General features: G+C 31.5%; 1 protein-coding gene across 4 annotated transcripts in view; it reads right to left on the minus strand.

Moving 5' to 3' along the window:
* Positions 1–14310, minus strand: part of CPT2 (Carnitine palmitoyltransferase 2) — a 53340-nt gene extending 39030 nt beyond the window's left edge. For 2 of the 4 annotated variants that reach the window (XM_035369144.2, XM_035369147.2), the window contains exons 1-3: positions 14059–14310; positions 13262–13293; positions 6749–6951 (exon numbers count right to left, since the gene is read on the minus strand). In XM_035369144.2, coding sequence (XP_035225035.2) covers positions 6749–6951; positions 13262–13293; positions 14059–14139 — 316 coding nt within the window. In that variant the 5' untranslated portion in view covers positions 14140–14310. Of the gene's footprint in view, positions 1–6748; positions 6952–13261; positions 13294–13881; positions 13920–14058 lie in introns of those variants that run through there. The other 2 variants (XM_035369145.2, XM_085813105.1) reach the window with 2 other exon arrangements.
* Between the last annotated feature and the right edge of the window lie 8890 nt (positions 14311–23200).

Below are 23200 nucleotides of genomic sequence, written 5' to 3' on the forward strand. Positions count from 1 at the left end.
TTCATCGAGTGACGAGCATTGTCATCACAATGAAAAACTTTAGTATCATCTTCATTTATTACCGCTTCTCCACATTTCTTTAAAAAATACGTTAATTGGAAAATTTCACCTTTGTTCTGCAATATCCGAAAACCTTTAAAATTAGCGGCTATCATCAGCACATTTAACTATCCTTCACTATACATACTTGGCTATGCATCATGAGCTTGGCGACTAACAACAAGTTGTTCCGTTAAATTTTGTCTTGCTTCTATCGTGCACTGAGACAATTAAGCCCGAATTGTACTAGTTTAGTTATTTATTATACTTATGTCCATCTCTTGCATATGCTTAAAGCTTATCAGAGTTCTGAATAAATACATTCCCACATATACTTAAGCCTTATTGAGGGTTGGCACTAGATATCTTACTGCCTGATGCAGTCTTTGTGGGTCCTAAATTCTACGACTTGTTGTGGCCATACGAGCCCTGGCATTGGTTCTGGGTTTATGTGAATAACAAATCAGTTACTCTTAATTCAAATAGCCCTAATCTTTGGGTCTATGAGTATCATCAACAAAATCTCTTTTTAGCAAAGAGAAAGACATTTTTGGAAAATTTTTCCTCAACAACATTTTTAGCACATTTAACTTAAATCTGTGATCATCGCCAAGTGTAATGTTCACATAAAAGGTTACCATACTCCTTTATCATTCAATTACTAACATAAAAAAATTGTTTAGGCATCGATACACGAGTCATTACTCAAGTTGTCATGTTTTGATAAACATGCAGTGATGAAAGGAAAGTATAATAAATAATGATTCGCCAGTTTGGCATCAGTTCAACGATGTATCTATGTCGAATGTTTCAGTTTCAGATGTGTGCCAAGCACATATGCAGCAATGAAGCCAAATTAAGGATGGTACAAATTTATGCTAAAATAATTGTTTCTTCAATAAAAAGGTATTTTATTTAGTGTCGAAGTGAAATTAAGAATCGGGACTCTCCAAATGTTTTATTATGCATGGAGGGGGGGGGAATTAAATGTGCAAGTATAATGCCTACGAAAAAACTTTGTTGGGGGTTTGGAGGTTCGGAATTTAGATCATTCCGGATAATGGAGGTTCAGATTTTGTACTGTAGTTTGTTTTCATATTTTATATATTTACATACACATATAGATATGTGTTGGAAGTACATCCCTTGCACCCCACTTACTGCCGTTTGCAACACCAAGAGCTGAAGAAGAGTACTGGCTATGAACAGTAGCAGATACGTCCTTCCAGAAGCAAAGCTGATGAGCTTTGGACACTGCAATACAGATAATTGCATGGTTGGTATTCCTGGAGCCTTTGAGGAAATATTTAAACTGTGCTATCTCTGTGGGGTTCTCTAGCCACTATGGTAATTTTATATTTCACCAACTTTTAAATTCATCATAGAAATTTAGTAATAAAGTAGTGTAGTTTAAATTTTGATCTTGTGCTCAAGTCATCCATTATAACCCACATATATATATATAGTGTATAGGAGGAATCCAGTGTTTTTAACTTGTGGCTATATACATGGCTGAGTAAAGAGGCAAACAGACGATGATAACAAAAGTGGACTTTGATATATTTTTACACATATCCAATCATTTCTTAGTAGGTAAGATACTTCTAGATCATAAGCAATTGCAATAATTTTTATATAAACGCTATATCATCTTAGAATAAGAACAAAGGAAAGCATAGCAGCATACAGTTGTTGGCATGGCAGAAGCTACGAAAAGGAATGGCAGTGCTTGTGAAAAATATTTATACTAAGTACGATGCATAAGTACAGCTAATCTGTCATTGGTTAATTTTAGGTTGCTATGTAACATGGAAAGATCTTGATCTATGTAATAACACATATATAATATGTAGACAAAACGTAAGAAATTTTGAACCAAATTCACAAAGACATGAAATGAAATTCAAAACCAGTGAAACCCCAAATTCCCTATAAATGTGTCAAAAATCTCAACCTAGGCATCTAACTAGAAGAATACTGTGTGAAATAAAAAAAATTACAAAAAATATATAGAAAGAGAAGTGCAGTTAAAATCTGATTCAATGTTATCAAGAGGAGGAGATCAGATTCAACTGAACCCCTTGCACCCAAGGAAAATCACTGCATTTCTTTTAAAACAAAATTAACTGATGAATCATTCTAAATTATTTAATTATAACAGTAGACGCGAAAATTCTGAAAAAAAATTTTTAATACTTTATCATCTGATTTTTGTCTTTATTTATATTTTTTTAGAAATATTTTGCTTCTGTTCTTAAATAAAAATAACATATTTTCTATTTTAATGCCAAATTTTGATGTTTGTTTCTTCAGTTCTTTCTTAGAATGTAAGGGAGTACAAACAAAAAATATGAAAATACGAAAAAAGCATATTAATGGAACAAAATTAAAAAAAAAAAAAAAGACTATATACATAGATATAGATTTGAAATCTGTATGTTTCTACAAATTTCTTCATAAGAATTAAATTTTATTTTGGATATAAACAAGAGTATACAGAAGAAATAAAAATAATATATTTTACAATCGATACATTTTACAGTTCTTAACCAATTAATCGATCATAATTCATTGCAAAAACAGTTCATCACATCATAATTTGCAATATATTTATTAAAAGAATTAAAACTACAGGCAGTGAATTGTTCATCCGACATGCATAATTTGACCACAATAGGTGCTACTTTGAGCACACATTCCAACCAATATTTTCAAAATAAGATGGATGGAATAAATTATTTAAGAAGGATTTTCTTCTTTTCTCCTTGTTCATTCCACACAACATTCAAAACTAGGTGAAGCTAAGGAGGCAAAAAGCTACTCCTTAGTTATCAAAATTGATTCTGAAGACTTTTAATTAACCGTTTGATTACGTTGCATTTAATTTTGTGCATTTATTTATGCATTTATTAGTAAAAACACAAGTTCCCTCAAAATTATAAGTACACATTATAATTAATATTTTTAATACATATATAATTTTATAGAAGAGTGTAATAAATAATTGTGCTATCTTAAGTATATTATTAAGTAATATTTATTATTCTATTTCTATTATTATAATATTTAGTTATACTCTAACAAATAATTAGGTATTTATTGGTTATACTCGGCCATAAGCTCTTGCCAGTAATTTTTTGGTACTAAGGGAAAAAAAAAAACATCAAAAGTAAGTACAACAGGTTAAAATAAATAGTAATTCAGAAATTCAATGGATTTGTTTCAAAGAGCTACAAGTAATTACAGGCAATGCGACTGACTACTCAATACTATTTGTAGACTGGCGGAAAGAATACTTGAAGTAGATGAGGATTTCCAAAATGCGATTGGGGACAAAAAATTACTACCATGAATATGTGACCGCGTTAGTTTGGTTTATTTTATTTCGGCAAACCTTACAAATAGGCTACCTAAATAAGAAAAGGAATGCTTTTTTAGAGAACTTTCTAAGGAAAGTTGGCTTGACTTAATGTCACAGCATGGCATCCCTCTTTCCAACTGGAAATGGAATCCACCAGCAGGACAATGTCCCATGCCACAAGGCTCAAATTATGTTGGAGTGGTTCAAGGAGCATAAGCATTAATTCCAATTAATGTTCTGGCTACCTGACTCAATGGATTTCAATGGAAAATGTCATGAATCACGTTATTGAGTATGTGATCATAATGCTTTGGCTCTTCAGTGTATATGCATAGTATTTTATTTCTATAAAAAATTATTTTTCTGTACATTTATGTAATAAAACCTAATTATTTCACCCACAGCATTAAAAAGTACACTGCAGGGGGGGAAAGGACACTCTCCTGTTCTGCTGGGTTGATTGACGAAATTCAACTTGCATTTTTCATGTCCCGAAAGCACGACTTAGGATATGCATTAGATTTATATATAGCACTGTTTCTAATATAGGTATTTTGACACAAAATCGGACTTTTTCGGAAATAACATACCATTTTTTCCCCATTCTTTGATTCTACGACTCAAATTATGCCAAACTACCAAGTTTTGTAAAAATCGCACGAGTAGTTTTTAAAAAAGTAGCTCTCAAAATTTTAGTTCCTCAATGATAATTGAGTTTGGTATATATTTATTAATCTCTCTTCTCTTATTAAACTTATTTGATTCTTCCTTTCACAATATGAAATTTAGGTTCATTCCAAATAAAATTCACCCATTTTTTATGATTTATTTTTAAAATTTGTATTTTTAAATAATTTTTCAAAAAACGTTTTGAATTATAATCTATTTTTACCATATCTTAAAGTAGACATATTTCTAAACGGTACTATTCGGTTTTGAGGGCCGTAAAAATCACCAAATTATTGTTGATACCACTGCTGCCAAAAATAATTGCAGCAACCTAACGCAAGATAGGAAGTATAATAGTAAATAACTATCTAAGATTGATGTTTTAATTTAGATGAAAGGTTAATTTCATATAATACTTTTTTATTACTATAATTTATATAAAAAAAGGCTAAACATGACTGAATGAAAGCATATAATACTTTTTTATTATTATAATTTATATAAAAAAGGCTAAACATGACTGAATGGAAGCATAAGAGTAAATAACTATTTCAGATCATTATTATAATTTATATAAAAATTGCTAAACATAACTGAATGGATGCCTGCATCACTATTTCACTACCGAGTTATCGCTAAAGCATACTTTCATCTCGTTGGTTGTTCAAACATAATGTTCTATAATGAATGCCTTTTCTTTGAAAAGATTTTCGGTAAAGTGCAGAATCGCCCACTTATTTGTTTGCTGCTTTTTACAAGGGTAAAAACAATTGGATTTTTGTCAATTTTCTTTTACTTTTTAAGTGAAAATAGGTCGATGTGTACATAGATAAAGTCAAGGGTGTGCGCAGTGCCATTTTTGTGCAATTCTGGGATTTGTGTTTAAAATGAAAATAGGTCGATGTGTACATGGATACCGAGTATGTGCAATTCTTAAAAATGCATCAAGCAGTGGGTGATTCTGCAATTTACCCAAAATTCTATTGCACACTTTTCGTCATGGGCAATTCCCAAATTGTTAAATCCATAGGATATCAAAAAAGGATTTAAAATCAAATTAAAATCAAAAAAGAATTTTAAAATTAAACTAGTATTTCAATGGCATCTTAAATATGGAACTATATAAACTTGCACAATCTGAAATCAGCTGTACGCTAGATTTGGCATGCTGTTAAATGGGTGCCTTTGCCAGATTTGGCGCTTTTGCACATATTTTTTCGCTGCAATTTTTTTATGGTCCTCAAAACAAAATAGTACCTTCTAAGCATACCTGCAAAAAATTACAGTTTTTTATTCAAAATTTCCAAAGATATACATAAATTTATATATTGGTGCATTTTGAAATTTGGCATATTTGTTTTGAAAGCGATAAAACATCAAATGTGGTTTAGACACTTCGTTAAAATTATTTGCAAGTAGAAACGAAGTGACTTTTTTCCCGCTCATGCACAATGTAAAAAGGTAGGAACGAGGTGCCTTTTTTTCCTTCTCCAGTATAATAGAATGGAAAATTGGTTACCATTTATTAAGAGGTTCACCAAGAGAATTATTATTGGTGCAAACTGAAAAATTTTGCCAAGATAAATTTTTGAATAGCTTCGTAAATTTCCTACCAAATTTTATAAAATTTAATATCTAGGCATAATTTGAGTAGTAGAATCGAAATATGGAAAAAAAATTGGTATGTTATTTCAAAAAAAGGCCAATTTTGTGTCAAAATACCTATGTTAGAACAATGCTATATATTAATCTAACATATATCCTAAGTCGCGCTTTCGAGATATGAAAAACGTAATTTGAATTTTGTCAATCGGCCCAGTAGGACGGGAGAAATAGAACTGTCCCATTTTTTTTTGTTTTGCGCAGTGTACAAGTAAATAACTGGCTAATCTTTGGAATATGGTAACAGGTAGTTTGGCGACAGTTTAATAAGGCGTTAAACGTTACTAGCTAGGACTTTAGCAGTGTACATGGATAAAGTTAAAAGTGTGTGCAATGCCATTTTTGTGCAATTCTGGGATGTTTTTTTAAGTGAAAATAGGTCGACGTGTACATGGATGATACCGTGTATGTGCAATTCTTAAAAACGCGGCAAGCAGTGGCCGATTCTGCACTTTGTCCCAATTTCGCACCTAATCTTCGTCATGATTAAGCACTTTTGTTCCATAAAAGTTCTAGCATAAGCGTAATTCGGCTAGTAGATTGTTGGAAAAAATTGTTGATTAAAAAAAAAAAAAAACATGCCTTTACTTTGTGAAAACAAAATGGCATCCAAACAAAAACTACCAGGTTGCTATAGCAGGGTTGGTCGCCAAATTTCGCCAAAAAATTGCCAAGTTACCATAATCCAAATATTAACCAAATAACTTAAAGATTTCATAACACAGGATAAGCTAGACAGAATATACATATTAGACTACAAAATAAGAAGTAAAGCAGAATATGAAAATTTGGAAAATTAAGATACCATCATGGAATCATAGGATAGATAAATTTATTAAAGCAGCAATTTTTTTTTTTTTTTTTTTTTCCTTTGGCTAAAGCCTGTTTCAGCATAACATCTGCTTTCACCAGCAAATGTTTTACAGATACATACACTGGCAGTATTCTCTTAGAACTAAAAGTTAATATGACTAAGATGAAGAAACATTTAAGATACAAACATTTTTTAATTCTCACCTTTTCCTTCATTACTTTTGAATTTTTCTACTATTTCAGCAGTTTTCTGTAGCTTGTCTGCACTAATAATAGGTTTGAGAGCATTTATATATCTTTCACAGGTTTTTTCTAATTCAGGAATAGGAAGGCGAGGCAAGCTGTCTTGAAAATGCATTGTAGGTACAATACTGCGCTGAATATATTGTATGTCTTCTTCTGGTCCTCTGGAAATATTAGCATACTGAATTTGATAACTCATAGCATTTCATAATGCAATGAATAAAAAATATATGAAATGCTTTTTCTTAAGCTAAAATATAAAATGAAACCTTTATCCATTAAAGTGTTACTTGGCATATCAGCATTTTAAAGCAACTACTCTATGCAAACTTGACCAGGCCAAATAAAAAACAAAATGTCACCTTTAACCTTCTAATGGCTATGCTGTCCTGATGGCTTTACATTATGCGTCATTTGGCATATTTTCACTGAGCTGGATAAGTCACGCTTTGCGCGATATCCTGGATATACTGGCACACATTAGATTAGATTAAGGTGATGTGGTCGAACAAACTGTTAAGCAGTTGCAGATGACAGCTATCCAAATATCCATGAACAATCGCTGCTCATTGCCAAGCTTCAGTGTCTATTTATGATAACCCCCATATGCATACAATGTGTCTCTATATCTTTCGATTCAATATAAGTGGTTTATACCAGTCAAAATATAGTTTTAAAAATGAAAGAACTAAGTATTTTTTTAAGTTTTCTTACATGTGTCAAGTAAGAATATGGTGAAATTTAGCAGCCCAAATAAACAATAGTCTCTTCATGGTAGTCTCAAACTATGAGCAGAAATACAAGTGTGTGATAACTCCATTGTTCCTAAAAAAACTACGAGGGAAATGCACATTTTTTATTGTTTTTACAAAATTTTTTATTGCCCCTTGGAAGCAAAGTATTTTTATAATTGACACAGTAAAATACCAATTCAGTGATTTTTAATCTTTTATTGTTTCTTCAAAATTAGGTTAAAATATCAAAAACAATTACTTTAAAATGCACAAAAGGTATATTAAAAGAAAGTTGTAAATGTATATTGTTATACACAGTAAATTTTATAATTATTTCATTTAATAATGATATCTTAGTGTGCATATTTATCAAAGAAGCTTTACCATATTTGTGTGTACTATATGAATATTGCAATGCTATGTATAAATATATTGCTCAATGTTTTCACACGGCCATAATAAATATTGTAATGCACTATTCATAAATATAAAGAACTGCTTGGGACAATGTCTGGCACAACTAATTAAATATTTTATGATAAGGGGTGTACAATTTTTCAATATGCTCATTAAGAATCCTTTTGTTTCTTCATTTCAGTCAATCTCCTTTACAAAATCAGACAGATTCAGTCCTTTTTTTTAATAATTCGTTTATTCGTTTTTTTTTTTTTTTTTTTTAAATTCTTAGATGTTAAAGGCTGTTTATCTTCTTCATTATTGCGTATTGCTGCTTTCACTGTCTGCTAATGTTATAAAACTGTTCTTGGCTGATCTTTGGAATATGGTAACTGGTAGTTTGGTTTGGAGGCGATAAAGGTTAATAATGTGAAAAGTACTCAGTACATTACGCATTATTTTGTGTGAGGGAAATGAGAGATCATGAGATACGTCATGTGACATTAATGGACGAATTACAGTTCTTTAATCGGAAAAGGGGGGAATCTGGAAAAAATCTGGAAATTTTGTATTTAGCTTTATTCTGTGTTGTGTGAAACAGTGTTGATTAATTTTTGGATCCTATGGCCCTAACTAAAGTGAATTCGAAATGGGTATTTAGTGGGATTGAAAGGGTAGTAATAAGTGTTTTTTTAAGGTTGTGCGAGATAGAAGTAAAGATGTTTTATTAAGTTATTTAGGTTGATCTTTACATTATGGTAACTTGGCTTTTTTTGGCGAAAATTTGGCGACCAACTCTCCTACAGCAACCATCTATTATTTTTTCCCACCGCCATTTTGTCTTCACGAAGTAAAGACATGTTTCTTTTCTTTTTATCTACTGAACACTTCTTCCAACAATCTACTGCCGAATTACACTTATGCTAGAAATTTTATCTAACAAAACTGCTTAATCATGACAAATATTCACTGCAAAATTGGGAAAAAGTGCACAATACCATACTCCTTACGCGTTTTTCAAAATAACACATACACATAAACCATGTACACGCTGACTTATTTTTACTTAAAAAAACATCCCAGAATTGCACAAAAATGGCATTGCGCACACTCTTCACTATATCCATGTACACTGCTTTTTTCTCATAAATTAGAAAATTTCACGAAAATACATGACAATTTTCTCAATCTTTAAACCCGGTAAAAAGAACATATGAAATTACTTGATCGCAAAAAAATATTTACCCTTTCCAAATATGAACATTTCTACATATAAAATAAATAAAATATCCAAAAACTTTTACCTCTAAATCATCTATTACATTATACACGTCACCAACGAATTCATACCGCAAGCATTACAAATACTTAGTATCAAATATTTAAATTATTTCCATGCACGTTTACTTCAACTAAAACGTATACCAAATTCCTACAAACATAAAATTCACAAAATAACTATCATTTAATTAAAATATAATTAAATTCAAAAACACTACTTAAAATAAAAATGAGCACATACATTAAATTAATACATACATAAATACCCATTTCGAATTCACTTTAGTTACGGCCATGGGATCCAAAAATTCATGAACACTGTTTCACACAACACAGAATAAAGCCAAATACAAAATTTCCAGATTTTTCCCCCCTTTTCCGATTAAAGAACCGTAATTCGTCCATTAATATCACATGACATATCCCATGATCTCTCATTTCCCTCACACAAAATAATGCATAATCGGAACTGAGTACTGCTCACATTATTACCAAAGTCCCAGGTAGTAACCTTTATCGCCTCCAAAATGTCGCCAAACTACCAGTTACCATATTGTAAAGATCAACCGTTATTTATTTTACTTGGTACCTTGCTGTGAACCATAAGTATGATTTTAAAGATCGTGAAATAGGCGCACATACAATTGCTTTTTATTTAGCGGAGGAAATAAGAAAAGTTTATCGGCCACGTAATCAAGATTCTAAAGAAGATTAGGTAAGTTAGTATTTTTAATTATTTGAGGATATTATTTTTATGCATTGTTCTAAATGTAAAGAGTAAATAAAGTAATATGGTATTATTGGAAAATTGTTATTAGCAATGATTTAGTTTATATTAATTAGGATTGTAAGCTAATTTTTATTAATTTAATCTATGTGCTTATTTATATTTTAAGTAATGTTTTTGAATTTAATTATATTTTAATTAAATGATAGTTATTTTGTGAATTATATGTTTGTAAGAATTTGGTATACGTTTCAGTGGAAGTAAACGTGCATGGAAATAATTTAAATATTTGACACTAAGTATTTGTAACCATTTGTAATGTTTGAGGTATGAATTCATTGGCGACGTTTATAATATAATAGATAATTTAGAGGTAAAAGTTTTTGGATATTTTATTTATTTTATACGTGGAAATGTTCATCTTTGGAAAGGGTATATACTTTTTAGCGATCAGGTAATTTCATATATGTTCTTTTTACCGGATTTAAAGATTCACAAAATTTTCATGCATTTTCGTGAAATTTTTCTAATTTATGACAAAAAAGCAGTGTACATGGATATGGTGAAGAGTGTGCGCAATGCAATTTTTGTGCAATTCTGGGATATTTTTTTAAGTAAAAATAAGTCGACGTGTACATGGTTTAGTGATATTTTAATTAAATGATAGTTATTTTGTGAATTTTATGTTTGTAGGAATTTTGTATACATTTCAGAAGTAAACGTACATGAAAATAATTTAAATATTTGACACTAAGTATTTGTAACCATTTGTAATGTTTGCGGTATGAACTCGTTGGTGACGTTTATAATATAATAGATAATTTAGAGGTAAAAGTTTTTGGATATTTTATTTATTTTATACGTGGAAATGTTCACCCTTGGAAACGGTATATACTTTTTCGCGATCAGGTAATTTCATATATGGGCTTTTTACCGAGTTTAAAGATTCACAGAATTTTTTTGCATTTTCGTGCAAATTTTTGTAATTTATGAGAAAATAGCAGTGTAGATGGATAAAGTTAAGAGTGTGTACAATGCCATTTTTGTGCAATTCTGGGATGTTTTTTTAAGTAAAAATAAGTCGACGTCTAAATGTTTTATGTGTATGTGCTATTCTGAAAAACGCACAAGGAGTTTGCGATTGTGCACTTTTTCCCAATTTTGCAGTTAATATTTGTCATGATTAAGCAGTTTTGTTACATAAATTTTCTAGCATAAGTGTAATTCGGCTAGTAGATTGTTGGGAAAAGTGTTGAGTAAATAAAAAGAAAAGAAACATGTCTTTACTTCATGCAGCAAAAAAAAAAAAAAAAAAAAAAAAAAAGGGTTGCTGTAGCAGAGTTGATCGCCAAATTTTCGCCAAGTTACCATAATCCAAAGATCAACCCAGTTCTTAAGTGATTCTTTAATTTCTCCACCTTCCGTATCTAAAACTGCTTCACTACCTACTGCTTTTGTAATCTGTACAATTCCTTTAGCCTCATTTTCAAAATTGTTGATGGCTTCTTGTTAGTACTGATACCAGCAAGCTTTCATTGTTGATAAATTCATTTATTCCCATGCAAATTTGTTTTTATACAATGTCTTATGTTGAACTGATTCCAAAATGCCATGCTTTTCTTTATCTAATGTTTTATTTGCAGAGATATAAATATGCCTGCATAATACACTTTGAATGTTTTTATGATTCCTTGACATATTAATTGGATTAAAAAAGTGGTGTTCAGCAGAAGGAATAAAACTTATATTTAGTTGCAATGTTGTAAAGGCTTCAGCACTGTGCCCTGGAGCATTATTGGGAATTAGGAGAACTTTAAAACTCAGATTTTGCTGTCTTAAGCAAAGGTTGACTTCTTTAACGATTGAATTTTTAAGCTTAAAGAGGATTATCGCAATTCGACCAACGCTCTGCAGCATACCTCATATAATTGAAATTCTCATGGTGGACAAAATAAATGAAGACAATTAAGATAATGCATATATGCGAAATAGCATTCTGCAAGTCTGTATCGGGCAAGTGTTTACTGCAACTATATTTCATTTTATTAGGATAATCAATCCACTATTGCATTTCCATTACCATTTACAGATTCAATATAATCAGATTTGCTCGTATCATCAAACATTATGATATGTATTGCATTTCACTTGTATAACACACACCCTAAGTATTTTTATTAGATTGCTGGATTGCAATTTAATAGAAGAAACATATTACATAAACTTACTGAAACCAACGTTTACTCAGTTATACAACTCATCATCACTGTCAGAACTCCCATATATTAGCTGGACCTCATCTGTGTTCCCTCTAAAGTACACATCAGCCTAAGGTGCAGTTTCCCGAAACACATCGTATCAGTTTATCCTTACTGGAGACAGTCTTGTCCTAAAAGGAATCTTTTGTGATCTTTAAGGTGACTCAGTATAACCTCTCAGAGGAAAAAGTGTTGTTAGGGAATAGCAATGATATTATTGAAACCTCTATAGTCTATGTTTGTCAGTGAAGGGGTAGAGTGAAAGAAATTGTTGTGAATGTCAAATAGAATTTGACACTTAAAAAAAAAAAAAAAAGAAAAAAAGAAAAGAAATAGGTGAGTGAAGGCCTTGGCATTCTACCATATATGCCATTGATAATCTTTCACCCTTGGTTCGCAACACCATCATTAGCACTTCTGTTGGTGCTAACGCAACTGTTGTATAAGATGCACCCAGGTTTAGACAACATTTTTTATGAAAAAGTAAATCTTATATAGTAGTAAAAATGGTATTTCTTTTTAAATCAATATAGTCTACAGACATACAGCAAAACTTAAGAGGAGACTGTTATTATATGACACATACAAAAATCAACCCCATAATGTACATGATCTGAAAGTTGTGGGCTGAGCCAAGGGTAGAAACTACTCAGATAAAAGTGCTACTCAGCAATTACAAAGAAATGACTGACAGCTCATTTAACAACTCTTCAAACTAATAAGTCAACAGTTAGCAAGGAGAACTATGCACAAAATCTAGTTAGGCATTCAGGCAATAATTAAAATTTATTTGCAAAGGCACATTAACTTTTTCTTGCTGTGAAAAAGTTAAACCAGTGTTTTTTACACAACATATTAAAATAAACTAAATAATATGACATATTAATCTATAAACCTTCAATGCTTAATTTGTCAAAATTGTATGAAATGATTGCAAACAATGCAAAATATATTTCAGATTCTTTCTGTAATAAATATGAAAGAAGTATGAGAACACTTCAGAATTATATCTAAAATATGATCATTCACAAAATAAAATTCATTACTAAACTATACCAAAGAAGAAAAGAACACTTACGAATGAAAAAAGCATTTTCTAACTCTCTGGCTCTGAAATAATTCAATAAAACATATAACAAACACATAGAAATACTGCTAAGTGAAAAAAAAAATACATCAAGCAAATAATTATAATTAAATAAACATTTCACATTTCAAACAGTTAACACATTCACTGTCATCTATAAGAATACTCGCAGCTGATAAACTGAGTTTACTTATCAGCTACAAGAATACTTGTAATTGACCACCTTAACTAAATCACCGAATATTAGTATTGGCAGAGCAAATGCATGTAGGTGTATCATGAAGAAACTAATACACTTGGCATAATGAAGTAGATCATCTATTTCTCACATTGTAGATACAATAACAGAATGTTTAGGATGCAGAAACATATCTATTCATGATATATTTTGAAGATCTCGGCAAATAAAAGACACTTTTATTATAACATATTGAAATTTGACTTCGCTGAACTATCAATATACTAGGGCGAATCAATCTAATATATCAATACTTAAATTATAAAACAGCAGAAAATAATTCGGAAGGGTAAAAGTGCAGATCAGTTTTGGCAGTGAACGTATTAAACTTAGTTCTTTAATAGCTATACTGAAAAATAAATTTGTCCTTAACAGATAATTACGAAAAGTAGGCATATTTCTCTAAATTGGATTGTTTAGCGTTTTATTTAGTATTTTAGTTTAGATTATTTAGGGATTAATTATTTTCACTTTGTAAGAAAATTTTCAAAACTTCTAAAACACGCAATGTCATGCTTTTATATTGCCCAAGTAAAGGGTACATACTTACAGGAATGGACTTTCGTACATTAAAACAATTAAGTAAATGAGAGGCATTTGACGAATTTATAGACCTGCACCAAAAACTCATTTTTAAGAATATATTGTTTTAATTATTAAATTTATTTACTGAAATATTAATTGTTTACACGGCACACAACGCCTGCGATAACTGATCAAGGAAAAAATAAACATAAACATCACATTTTTAACGGCAATTTTTCCTGATGCCAAATCTAAAATTCAAATTTTTATGTACACCGCATACATATCATTAGCATTTCTTTTAGGGGAGCATTCAACTGCAACGCTTATCGTGGTAATCGCAGTTGCATTGCAAAACCGACACGCCTATTGTAAATACGTCACTACCATAGAGGACTGTAAACAAGAAGGCTGAAGTGATTTACTCAGACGTTTAAGAAATCGGAGAAATGCTTCTATGGTATTTAAAAGACAGACGTAATTCTTTCGAAATGTCTGAGCGAGAATTTATCAGTAGATTTAGATTAAGTCGAGTCGCTGCTATGAATTTATGCAATGAATTGAAACCTTTTCTGAAGGCAATTGCCAATGGATATTCTGTGCAAATGCAGGTTTGTTTTTACTTTACATTATGAAACCTGAAATAGTACTTCTGGAAATATTTCTGATTCAAAGACTATGCTTAAATAATATGAGAATATTATATATTTTTATACGTAAACAAACAAATTTTTAATGTTCCTGTGTGTCAGGATTTTTTCTTTTTCATCACGTTTTTTTTTCGTAGTAATGATCAAAACAGCGTTGTTAATTACTGCAAATTTTTTAATTTAGTAATAATATGGGTAGAGTATACTTTGAGGTACCGCTTGTATTATGGCGAAGTTGTTGTTTGATTTATCGCCAAGTTGTTCTTTCATTTATGGTAGCCTGAAGAGTTGAATGTTATGGAAACCCTATTGTGACGTAATCGGGTCATGATTCTGGGAAATTTTGAATCAGATTTTTTGTAAGCGTTTTTGTGGTGTGCGTTGGTTTGATTCTTTAGACGGTAGAATGGCCGAATGTAGCAAGATTAATTTGAAGTTTCTGTACGATTTTGAGCGAAAGGGGAAAAGAGCTTTAATTGACTGGTGGGTTTATTTAGTAGCCATTATAAGTGCCCTGTATGTAGGAAGGATATGCGACTAGTCGAATATAAAAACCATTTAGATGGATTTGAATGGGTTTGCAGGAAGAAAGGTTCAGATGGTCACTATGGAAAGTGTTCGATCAGAAAGAGTACCTGTTTTGAAAAAAGTTATTTGAGTATAATTGATATTTTGATTTCTACGTGGCTCTGGGTGTACGAAGCGAACTCGAAAATCATGGTAAGTGAATATTTGCTTTTGGTAGTGCTTAAATGTATAATATGTTTTTCCTTTTTTATGTTATTTTATTGTTTGGTTTAAAATATATTTTATTGAGATTATGTATTTTTTGTTTGCCTATATTGTAGAATTGGGTACTCCTTTGACTCTTAGTGAAAATATATCGATGTGTACATGGACAAAGTAAAGGGAGTGCGCAATGCAAGTTTGTGCAATTCTGGGATTTTTTTTAAGTGAAAATAGGTCGACGTGTACATGGATAAAGTCAAAGGAGTGCACAATGCCATTTTTGTGCCATTTGGGATTTTTTTTAAGTGAAAATAAGTCGATGTGTACATGGATACCATGTTTGTGCAATTGTTTGTCTTGTTATTTTGGCTTTGTGTAGTGGCGATTTTTGGCGGAAAAATCGCCGCTTCGCAAGCCAAAATAACGAGTCAAAGAATTGCACAAATTCGGTATCCATGTACCGCCAAAAATCGCCAAGGGGTACCCTAAACTATACTTTTACCAATAATATCCCCATTAATTTATCATTTTGCGTTTTAATTATTCTAAAACGTAATCTCGGATATTTGTGTAGGAAAAATAGCATGCCTTTTTTTAGTTGTTTAAACAGTTCACATATATAGAATAGTATTTCGTCCTCGTTCGTTAATAGGGATTTGTGAACCATAGTATGAATTTTCTAGATACTAATTACGTGGCGGCATGTTAAAGGCGGTATGAAACTGATATTTCTGCTCTTCGAAAAAGCATTAATTTATGGTAAGTGCATTTTACTTTATTCTTGTTCGGTTGATCTTTAGATTATGGTAACTTGGCGATTTTTTGGCGAAAATTTGGCGACCAACTCTGCTACAGCAACCCTCAATTTTTTTTTCGCCGCCATTTTGTCTTCACGAAGTAAAGACATGTTTCTTTTCTTTTTATTTACTCAACACTTTTCCCAACAATCTAGTAGCCGAATTACAGTTATGCTAGAAATTTTATGTAACAAAGCTGCTTAATCATGACAAATATTAACTGCAAAATTGGGAAAAAGTGTACAATCGCAAACTCCTTGCACGTTTTTCAGAATAGCACATACACATAAACCATTTACACGTCGACTTATTTTTACTTAAAGAAACATCCCAGAATTGCACAAAAATGGCATTGCACACACTCTTAACTATATCCATCTACACTGCTATTTTCTCATAAATTAAAAAAATTTGCACGAAAATGCAAGAAAATTTTCTGAATCTTTAAACTCGGTAAAAAGCAGATATATGAAATTACCTGATCGCGAAAAAGTATACACCCTTTCCAAGGATGAACATTTCCACGTATAAAATAAATAAAACATCCAAAAGCTTTTACCTCTAAATTATCTATTATATTATAAACGTTACCAACGAATTTATACCGCAAACATTAAAAATAGTTACAAATACTTAGTGTCAAATATTTAAATAATTTCCATACACGTTTACTTTAACTGAAACGTATACCAAATTGCTACAAACATAAAATTCACAAAATAACTATCATTTAATTAAAATATCACTAAACCATGTACACGTCGACTTATTTTTACTTAAAAAAACATCCCAGAATTGCACAAAAATGGCATTGCGCACACTCTTCACTATATCCATGTACACTGCTTTTTTGTCATAAATTAGAAAAATTTCACGAAAATGCATGAAAATACTCAACGTATACTACTCAAACGTATTCCAGAATACTACAAACATATAACTCATAAAATCACGATCATTAAATTAAAATATAATTAAATTAAAAAACACTACTTAAAATATAAATAAGCACATACATTAAATTAATAAAAGTTAGATTACAATCCTAATTACTTTAAACTAAATCATTGCTAATAACAATTTTCCAATAATACCATATTAATTTATTTACTCCTTATATTTAGAACAATGCATAAAAATAATATCCTCAAATGATTAAAAATACTAACTTACCTAATCTTCTTCAGAATCTTCATTACGTGGCACGCACACTTCCCTACAGAAAGAGTTCCAATCGGCTGCAGTACTACTGCTAATTTCTAAATCCGAAATCCAGTAGTCAACTGGCAGTCTATTCACCAAGTAATAAGAAATTAATAAAATTTCACCCATACTCAAACTACTTTCAGCAAACCAAGTACCCTTCCTTACACTCCGTTTCACAAAATGTCCATTTTCACCAGATTTCTTGCACCGCCATTCAAACTTATCTGTAATATCCTTCCTTTCACACAATCTCAACTTATTTATTATTATCAGATAAACGCATTAAAAATTTAGAATTAACTTTACATAGCGCCATGCAATCCGAAAATTAATCAACACTATTTCACACAACACACAATGAAGCTTAATACAAAATAATATAGTACTACAGAGATATTTTTCCAAATTTACCCCCTTTTCCGATTAAAGAACTGTAATTCGTCCATTAATGTCACATGACATATCTCATGATCTCTCATTTCCCTCACACAAAATAATGAGTAATCAGAACTGAGTACTTCTCACATTATTACCAAAGTCCTAGGTAGTAACCTTTATCGCCTCCAAAATGTCGCCAAACTACCTGTTACCATATTCCAAAGATCAGCCTGCCCACCTGCGGCCGAGCGTTAAAGTCGCTGAACACTGGTAGTTCGGTCCGAGGTTCGAATCCCGCGAACGGGCTGGCTGCATGGGTGTTTTCGTGGTTTTCCCCATGTGTAACGTGTATACGAGCCAGTTTCCCTTCAAAAGTCCTCCACGAAGGCATCCCTCTCCTTAAGCAGATAGCCCTAGTGTGCTTTGCCATAATTAAATACACACCAAAGATCAGCCTCTTGGGTTGTTCTTATTTTTTAGAATGTTATGTTCATTGATTTTTTAGTATGAATTTCTGTCGTTATTGTTGTTTTTAAATTGTTTGGAATTTATTTTAGTTTATTTTGTTGATTAGTGCAATTCGTAGATGTTTTTTAAAGTTGAAACAGAACGCTGTGTACATGTTATTCTTTAAAATTTATTGTTGTTATGTTAATTTATTAAAGCGAGGTGTGCGTAGTTCGTAGATTAGTTCGTTGCCTAAATTATGCAATTCATAGATGTTTTTTTAAGTTTAAACAGGATGCTGTGTACATGGTATTCTTTGAAATTTATTGTTATGTTAATCTATTAAAGCGATGTGTGCGTAGTTCGTAGCCTAAATTGTGCAATTCGTAGATTTTTTTTGAAGTTTAAACAGGGTGCTGTGTACATGGTATTCTTTGAAATTTATTGTTAATTTATTAAAGCGAGATGTGCGTAGTTCGTAACCTAGATTGTGCCATTCATAGATGTTTTTTTAAGTTAAAACATATTGTTGTGTACATGTATTCTTGTCAAATATTTTTGGTTAGAAACTTTACGTTTTTGCTATCTAAATTTTTTGTTTTTGTTTCGGATTTTTAGCTTAAATTGTGTGTTCAAAACCTAGTTTCTGAACCGCGTTTTTGGAGACATTTTAGGCTTAAAGTTCGAAATGTAGACAAAAAATTTAGATAGTAATATGGCAGTGTGGAGTTTCTCGCCAAAAATGTTTGGCTATTTGAGGGCGCATATCAGCTTAGTTCCATGAAAAGTTATTGCAGACTTTCACATGAATATTAATAGTTTAGTATTTTCACAACATGTGAATTACGATCTGTCTGATAACCCACCTTACTTCCGTGAAACATGATCACACGAAAAGCAGCATTACATAAATAAATACAAAGAAATTAAATGTATTTACTGTACTAATAGATTATTATACAATAAAACATTGTTTTTTCCTCCATATATAGTGGGAATGCACGTCACTTTTCCCGAGAGTGTCCTCCACAGAGGCATCTGTTTTCTTAAACAGATTGCTTCTCCACATTTCTGTATAAAACTGGATTATATTTTCTTTCTTCTTGAAATGTGTTGGCTGAGTTTCAGAAATGTAAGCCGTTTTACAGTGACAATTGCTCCTATGGAATTCTGAGCCACATATTTGTATACAGCACTTACAACAAACCATACGTCAATCGCTCTGCAGAATACATGAAATGACCCTGCTCTGCAAGTATTTGACCCATTTCATGGAAAAACTTTCGTTGATTACTACTGTTTTATTTGTCCTCAGATTTTACTGAAAGCTCCTTTTAGAACGCTATGAATGCAATCTGTCCACAGGTAATTGTTCCAATCTCTTACTGTTTCGTTGCCTATTTTCACATTCAGTAGATGTTAATTCTCTCGACCAGCTGTAAAAGAACTGGAGTGCAATCACAAGTGTGATTCTATCGAGCTTACCAAGCAGAGTCGTAGCTAGGGTTTTCAGCGCCCAGGGACAACTGAAGATTTCGCGCCCCCTACTGCTTGCCAAGGATGGAAAACATTTAATTCTAAAATGTCGTAACATCAGTTTGGCGCCCCTTGGATTCTGCGCCCGGGGACAGATGCCCCCCTCTAGCTACGCCCCTGTTACCAAGAATCATTTGGAGTTGCATTCAAATGAAACCACGGATATTACGAGTGTGGTGTGATATTAATTTCGCCTGTAATTGGTATGGTCGTGCTGACTGGTGACAGTTTCATGGTCGACTGGATAATATGTAAATACCGAATTCAATTTAAGAAACATTTGTCATGAGTAAAATATTTTGACTCTGCGATTATACCTCACTTCTGGTTACCATGATAGTTTTAACTTTGTTTTAGCTTCCTGATTTTATTTAAATGAAAATAGGTTGATGTGCACATGGATAAATTTCAGGCAGTGTGCAATGCCTAGTTTGTGCAATTCTAGGCTGTTTTTTAAGTGAAAACAGATCGATGTGTACATGGACACAGAGTTTGTGCAATTCTTTGACTTCTTATTTTGGTTTTGTGTAGCGGCCATCTTGAGATTGTACCTTTCTGGTGCCGATCTTGGCGTCAAAAGATAATCGCAAAAAAAAAACAAGGGGCATCCAATTGTAAACTTATACCAATGTTTCTTTACCTTCCATAATGGCATGTCATACTTCTAGAAAGAAATGGAGAAAATTGTTCTTTATGTAGCATAGTTTTTTGTTGTTATGAGATTTTATTTTCTGCATTTTATACAAAAGTTAGAATCCTCATTCATTTGCAAAAAAGTATTATAGTTATTCTAAAAAAGTGCTTGCGTTATTTTTTAGGTTCTGTGTACCCCTCGTTTCTTATCCACTGGTAGTTTCCAGCATGCACTTGCGGATGTTTTTCATGCAGAAGTGTAACAGCCAACAATGTGCAGATTTTTCAACTATGTACTTTCTGCCCTTATGCAGTTAGCACATAAATATATAAAATATCCGATAGCACATAAATATATAAAATATCCGAATACTGAAAATCAACTATTTGAAATTCAGCAAGGATTTTACCAAGTCTCAGGCTTTCCGAATGTGTTAGGTGCAGTTGATTGCACACATATTATTATTAACAAACCAGTAGTACCTGACTGGTTTGTCTACATTAACCGGAAAAATAAATTTTCGATTAATATCCAAATGGTAAAAAACTGTATAATAATAAATATGGTTTATTGTAATCAGATTGCTCCATGAAACATGTTTTTTTTTAATTAAAATTGTCCCTCTTTTTTTACTGAATTGTTAAAATATAACATTTGATTGCATGTTTTTGTTATACTTATTAAATTTTTTTTTAATAAAAATAGGAAGTAAAATCCTTGAAATGATTGATTTTGATTTATCAGAGTCTGAACTATGTTTCATGTTAAAAATTAATGTATTAAAATTTTAAATGAGATTTTCTTTTAACTTACAATTTGTATCTTTTGCCAGGTATGTGATGCTGATCTCAAAGTTCTAAATGTTGTAACACAATGGCCAGACAGTGCGCATGATGTTTTTATATGGAGTTCGTGTGGGGTCAAACACTGTTTTGAGTCAAGAATTTTTCTCATCATGGTTATTTACTGGGAGGCAGTGGATATCCTCTAGAGCCCAATTTTGATGACACCTTTTTCAAGTCCGAGTTTACCTCGAGAATATCTCTACAATGAAAAACATAGGAAAGGTCGTGGTGCTGTGGAAAGATGTTTTGGTGTGATGAAATCTAGATTTAGAGCACTACATGATACCGGTGGAACATTCTTGTATTCGCCGAATAAGGTATGTAAAATGGTAGTTGCTACAGCTGTTTTGCATAACATATGCTTAAAATGTGGTGTAGAGAATCCAGAGATTGATGTTTTTGAAGATGAAGATCCAGAGCTATCAGAAAGTGCTAACTCATCAAGTGTTGCTATTGCACTGCGTAATGAATTAGCCTTGAATTTTGAAGGTACTAAAAACCAAAAGTGAGCCACAATGAACCTCTGGCAAAGGTGACACCCCCTTCATGGAATACATTATGAATAAAAATTTCATAATGTATTCTTGGGGACCCACAAGCCATGGCAAAATATTTGAATGTGTAACTAGTTATTGTACTTGTCCTGATTTCAAATACATACTGGTCTCTATATCCTTTTATATTATTTAGAGCTGAAGTTCCCAAACTTTTTGTCCCTAAGATAACATTCTAGAATATCTGTTGATCGGTGGACTGTTTACTTTTTTAAGGTGAATTTATAGTTGGATAGAGTTAAGAGTACATGCACATAAAAAAAAAAAAAAAAGATCAGTCGCATTTCGCTTTGTGCTGGTATCTGTATTGGACGCAATTTCAATTTCATTAAAAAAATGAGGAAACTTTCACATAGAATTTTATTGAAAAGTAAAAAAAAAAATATTGTGATTGGATAATGGCGAACACCATGGTGCTCACAGGACTAGGGTTGGAAACCCCTGATTTAGAGATCCATTTTTTACTCTCTGTTCTGAATTTTAAGTAAGATTCTTTCATATGGAGTTTAAATGGAATTCGGACTTAAATGTTTTATCAGAGCATATTTTTCTCTTCTGAGACAGGTTATCCATTAGAAACACATTTGATGACAGCTCTAATAAGTTCAAATTTATCACAAGAATTTTTATACAGTGGAAAGCATAGAGTATCATGAGGCAGTTGAAAGATATTTTGCTATTATTAAAATATTGAGAGCATTTTATGAGATAAGTAGGATTCTTATGTTTGTTCCAAAATGTATGCCGATGGTAAATTCTGGTGGTGTTTTTCTTTTAAAAGATACTTTCTGATTATCCGGACCTCTACAAAAATTGACTAATTCATTGTCAACTTTGTGAATTGTCAAAAATCAGTTTTGCTATCTTTATAAGTAAATTTTCTTTATAAAAAATTTTAAAAAAAATTAGAAAATAACAATCTGTAGGGCCAATATTTACAGTTGGTGGATTGGAGAGGAATGGGGAACTGATAAGTATAAAGCATTCATGTGTTCATGTACTCAAACACAACACATGCATACGTGAGTTGTTCAAATGTATACTTAAAAAATGTGCCGAAAACATGGCAATTCTGCCAGACGTATGTAGTAACAAGTTCAGAAATTGAGTTAAATGAGGACATTTTCTAAAATTAAGTGTGTGTGAAGTATTGTGATTATACTCTAAAGTAAATATTAGCTTATAAATTTTAAAGGTTTGATTTTAGGAAAAATCCAAAGCTGGCTATAATGAATTGAAGATCTGATAATATCAACAGTAATGGATTTTTAATTATAAAATAAACACATTTTATTATAATTTGATGTTAAATTCAAAACTAAACTATACCAAACTATATTCAAAACTAAACCTAAATTGTGTATTTTAATATCACCTATTTCAGATATAAC

The sequence above is a fragment of the Stegodyphus dumicola genome, chromosome 3 (assembly GCF_044657685.1).
Source record: "Stegodyphus dumicola isolate Sdum_Otavi_A_Nest chromosome 3, ASM4465768v1".
NCBI classification, from domain to species: Eukaryota; Metazoa; Arthropoda; class Arachnida; order Araneae; family Eresidae; genus Stegodyphus; species Stegodyphus dumicola.